Source organism: Bison bison, unplaced genomic scaffold (genome assembly GCF_000754665.1).
Source record: "Bison bison bison isolate TAMUID 2011002044 unplaced genomic scaffold, Bison_UMD1.0 scf7180017864032, whole genome shotgun sequence".
In the NCBI taxonomy this organism is placed as follows: Eukaryota; Metazoa; Chordata; class Mammalia; order Artiodactyla; family Bovidae; genus Bison; species Bison bison.
In genome coordinates, this window is record NW_011494604.1 from 5,162,009 (window position 1) to 5,166,889 (window position 4,881).

The 4,881-nt window shown below is 58.6% G+C and overlaps 1 protein-coding gene across 1 annotated transcript in view; it reads right to left on the minus strand.

Annotated features, from left to right (window-relative positions):
• The window catches only part of MFI2 (antigen p97 (melanoma associated) identified by monoclonal antibodies 133.2 and 96.5), a 24,888-nt gene extending 20,543 nt beyond the window's left edge, over nt 1–4,345 (minus strand). The window contains exons 1-3 of the mRNA XM_010834373.1: nt 4,166–4,345; nt 2,262–2,416; nt 907–1,006 (exon numbers count right to left, since the gene is read on the minus strand). Coding sequence (XP_010832675.1) covers nt 907–1,006; nt 2,262–2,416; nt 4,166–4,214 — 304 coding nt within the window. The 5' untranslated portion in view covers nt 4,215–4,345. The remainder of the gene's footprint in view (nt 1–906; nt 1,007–2,261; nt 2,417–4,165) is intronic.
• Between the last annotated feature and the right edge of the window lie 536 nt (nt 4,346–4,881).

The following is a 4,881-nucleotide window of genomic DNA, read 5'->3' on the forward strand; positions in this document are numbered from 1 at the left end:
GGTTTGCAGGGCTGGACCATGTCCTGTGTCCTCTGACAGTTATCAAGTGACCAAGTAAGACCCTGTGCTGGGTACCAGGCACCGGGGCTATACAAGGATGCGGACCAGGCCTGCCTCAGGGGACTCGTTGTGCTGAGGACAAAAAAGACAGACAGAGGGGACAGGACCTTGTGGAGTGAGTGAGTGCTCTGAAAAACAGGAAGGAGAGGCCTTTGCAGCGGTGGGAGGGCCCAGGGGAGCTCTTTGGTGGGGACAGCTGAGCTGGGCTTGGAGAGACTAGAGGCACTGGACAGGTGGGGAGGGGATCCAACCAGCAGCTGAGCCAGAGGCAGGTGTGGTGTGAGCGCAGGACCCACATTCCCAACTGCACCCACATGTCAGGGGCACACAGACCCGCTCACTGAATCCACGTGACAAGGCAGGGATCACTGTCCTGATGTTATGGTCCGGAGGAGGGCGTGTGGAGGGCGTCAGGGGTCACAGAAGATGACGGCAAGGACAGAACCCTGGTCTTCATGGTCTGTTGGGCTCTGCAGATCCTGGTCACCATTTCCTGTCCGGCCCGGCCCCACTGCCTGCTGTATCTCACAGGGGTCACTGGGATGCAGGCAGCTGGGCCTCACTGATGCCGTCTTCACCTGGCTATCATGCCCAGCCTTATACCAGGTGTGGGGCAGCCCCTCAGTAAGAGCTGATGGGTGAAAAGGGGCTTCTGGGCTCCCCATGAGGAAGAACAAACTCAAGTCAGCCCTGCGTGTTTCTGGCACCCCCGGGTCTCAGGGGCAGGACACTCTGGGGACAGGACCACTGACCAGCTCGGGGGCTATGGAGTCGGGCCAAGTCCAGCAATGACACACCGCTGAGAGACCTCCTCTCTCCTGCCACCCTTCCCACTTGCCCTCTGACCTTGATCGTACACCTCGCCCACCACAGGCTTCAGGCCGTGCTCCTTCCCCGCCTGGTAAATGGCTCCTCCATCCAGAGTGATGGCATCAGCCTCCTGGGCCTGCTGGGAACATGTGGGTCAGTGCAGCCTGGCCCCAGGGCTGCTCAGCCAGGAGCTTGGGGATGCCCACCAGCCTGCCCTCGAATAGCCCTGGGGGTGCACACAGTCCTTCCATCTGGCCCAGGAGCCCCATCCTGGCTCAGCCTTGCAGGCCCCTCCTTGCCAGGGCCCAGGGGTCTCCCCTCATCAGGACCAAGGGCTCGCCTTATTTTTCTAATTATATTATTTTTAATTTTATTGGACTCTAGTGGCTCAGATGGTTAAGAAGCTGCCTGCAATGGGGAGACCTGGGTTCGATCCCTGGGTTAGGAAGATCCCCTAGAGAAGGGTATGGCAACCTGCTCCAGTATTCTTGCCTGGAGAGTCTCATGGACGGAGGAGCCTGGAGGGCTACGACTGAGCGACTAAGCACTATAATAGAAACACATAGCTAAAAATAAGCACAAAATGAAAATCAGTGAAAAGTGAGTGTCCCTCACTTTCTTGTTTCTCCACCCCTTGTCTCTACCGCTAACCTGTTTCCCGGGTTTTCTCTCTAAGATGCAGGTTGAATCCTACAGATGCTCTCTTCAGTTCAGTTTATTCCTTTTCGTTTTAAAAAACACAAATGGGGTCATGATAGAATGATGATTCAACATAATTGCTTTCCACTCTTATGGTGGATCCAAGCCCTGGCCACATGGACTCTGACTGGATTCGCTCTGGGGGCATATCCGGGCTTGAACTGGAGGGAAGATCCAAGTGCCCTGTTCCTTTCCCCAGTGCCTCCCTCCACACCTTGTCCTGTACTAAAGTCCTGCCTCTTAACTGTCAGCGCTAGTTAGCAGACCTCCCACCACTCAGGAAATCTCTCCCACTCCCCACGCACCCACCCAGGACTGTCCCAGAAAAGAAACAAGCCCTGTTCTAGAAAAGTCCAGGGAGGAGGGAGAAACTGCTGTGGGCCACTGAGTTGTCTGTTGTACGGGCTCCCCTGGCTGGGGCAGGTCGTGTCCCCCGTGTAAGGAAACTCTGCCTCTCAGACACCTTTCCCCACCAGTGCCTGAGCAGGGCCCTCCCGGGGCCTCCCAGTGCCTGGCCTGCCCCTCCTCGGCAGGAAACAGGCTGGCCCTTGTTACCAGGGAAACTCAGGCGATCCTATCGCCCAGCCCTGGCAGGGGGACTTGGGAACCTTTCCCGGTGAATGAAGCTCTTGTGTGCTTCCTCCTGAGTCACAGCCCTCTTGTCTGGGCAGAACGGAAGGGAGAGGACTCACCGTGATGAGCTGGACACAGTGGTCAGCGGAGGTGCCCTGGACACACAGGACAGAGGGCTGGATGCCTGCTTGCTGGAAGGCCTTGCTCATGTCACTGCACTTCTGCTGCTCTGGGTCTGAGATGGTGCACCACCGCACCTCCATCCCGCCAAGCACTGGGGATGGGCAGAACAGTGAGGCCAGGCCCCTGCAGCCCCAGCCTACTCTGGGACCCTTCAGCACAAATAGCCATTCCTCGCCACAGCCCTGCCCTCCCACTGTGGGGTGCTAGGGCACAAAGAGGTGTGGCAGCCCAGGAAAGGGCTGGGCTCACCTGTAAAGCCACGTGTGGGCCATGCATTCCCTGCACTTGCCCGGGGGCAGACATCTGGCCCTTTGCATTGGCCAGGGAGGGTCTCCCAGTGTAGCAGCCAGGTTTTCCTCCCCCACCCCTCCCCGGCCTGGAGCACAGCCTGGTGGATGGAAGGAGCACCGGCTGGTTCCTGCCCCTCTTGAGACTTTGTGTCCTCTAGCAAGAGAGTGCTGGACTGGGTCCTCACCCTCAGCAGTGTCCCTGGGCCCCCATCATAAACTGGGACCTGAGACCAGGAAATGGTTGTGGCTGCCCCCTGAGGAGACTTGTGCCCCTTGGAGCATCGGTGGTTACATCCACGCAGACCCACCCTCTGTGGGCAAAGCTCCAGGCCCCTGACAAGGGGAGGGAGGGGAGTCAGCAGGTTGGCCTCAAGTTCCTCTTCCTCCAGCTGGTGGCTTCAGGCAACTTATTTGACCTCTCTGAGCCTGTTTTATTGTCTGAGAAAGCAGATGAGGGCAATACCTTCTGCGCTAGAAAGTAAACCTCTGTAGAGAGTCAGGATACAGGGTCCTCAGTTGACTTCCACTTAGGCTCCTCCTCTGGTAGGGACCCTCTTGGGTCCTGGGATCTGACCAGGTCAGAGTTCCAGAGAGCCCCCAGTCTAGGGGCCCAGCAGGGAGCCTCCTCCACTAATCACCCTCCCAGCCAGGCCTGCCCTGAGGTTTTGGGTCCATTTCCACCAGGCAAGGACCCTCCCACGGCAGTCTGTGCTTCCCATCCCTACTCCAAGGGTCAAGACTGCAGATTCCTCCAGTCTCCCTTTTGCCTCTCTTGGCCTCCCCCAGCTCCGCCCCAGGGATGTAGAACTGCTCTCCCCTCTCCAGTGCTCCAAACCTGCACCCTGGTAGATCTGGCAACTGCTGGCCCTGACTGGAGTGGCAGGTCCATTTTCTGTACTGATGGTCAGAGCAGTGGCTTAAAGCCATCCTTTCACCAGCCTCTGCCCGCGATCCCTGCAGGCAGCCGGGCAGCTCCCCGGAGGTCCCACCTCAAGTCTCAGCGTCAGGGATCCTGACTCCTTTGGGAGTGGACTGCCAAAGGAGAAGACCCTGCCTGCACCCCCTCCTCTGTCCATGCTGGGCACCCTGGAGCGGCCTCCAGGGCAGTATCTCTCGCCTCCCCTCCAGTCTCTCAGAGTCTTCTCCCGCCTCCCTCCGGAAAAAGTAGAGCCTCTCTGGCTCCTAGACGCTCCCTGGGCTTCCTAGGCATCGAGAGCATTCACTCTCCGGACCTCTCAGCATTCCAGGACTCTCGCCTCCATGCCTCTGCCGGCGCCTCTCTTGGCTACCTTCGCTTTTTCAATGCCCAGCTCAATGCCGCTTCCTCCAAGAAGCCCTCCAGACATCCTGGTCTGCTCGGGTCAGTGCTAGTACCCTCCTCTGTCGTCCTTCGCGCCTTTCCTAATCTCCCCTCTTTCCTGGGAAACAAAGTTCAGGACACACTTTTCAGCCCGCGAGACCCTCCTGTGGCTGGGGGTGGGGGTTGTGGCTGGAGAACCCAGGACCCGCGCCCCAGCTCCCTCTCCCAGGGCCGGGCGGTGGGGTCTCACCAGTGCGCAGAGTCACGAAGAGCCACAGAGCCACGCTGGAACCCCGCATGGCGCAGCTAGCTGGGGCTGGGCTGGGCGCGGATTTTGTCTACTTCTAGGTCCCAGAGGGTCAGCAGCAGAGGGCTTTCTTCCTCCTTCCTCTCTGGCACTGGCCTTCAGCTCCTTATGAGCGGCCGGGGCGTGCTTTGGTGGCGTCCACGCCTCTAGCGTGCACCCGCCCACCCTCGATTGGACACCTGGGCTGACCTGGGTGGCCCTGCCCTTCCCTCTGGTGCCCCCTGCTGGAGCCTCTGCAGGTGCGCAGTGGGTGGTGGAGTAGTCTCTCAAGTCTCCTGATCCCCGTGCTCCTAGGCCTGGACAAGCACACATAGCTGTTTCTGAGAGTCAGGTAACTGCTGTCTAGGGCTTGATTCCCCGAGCTGACCGGTGTTTCTGGGCTCTCTCCCTTTAACAGTCTGCCCCTTATTCCAGAACATCCCTCTCTTGTCCTAGAAAGATCCCCAATAGCTTATTCCACTGGAAAGGGGAAAGTTCAGGTTTGGAAAGATGAAGAGGTCAGAATCCTAGGGCATGAGCTGGAAGGCAGGAAGCTCAAAAGCAATGGAATTCATTCACCAGCATCTCTTCAAACACAGGTTTGTACAGAGAATGTGGGGCTACAGACATGACCTCAAGTTGACGCGGTCCTGGCTGGGGAGAAACTGGCGGTGGGGGGA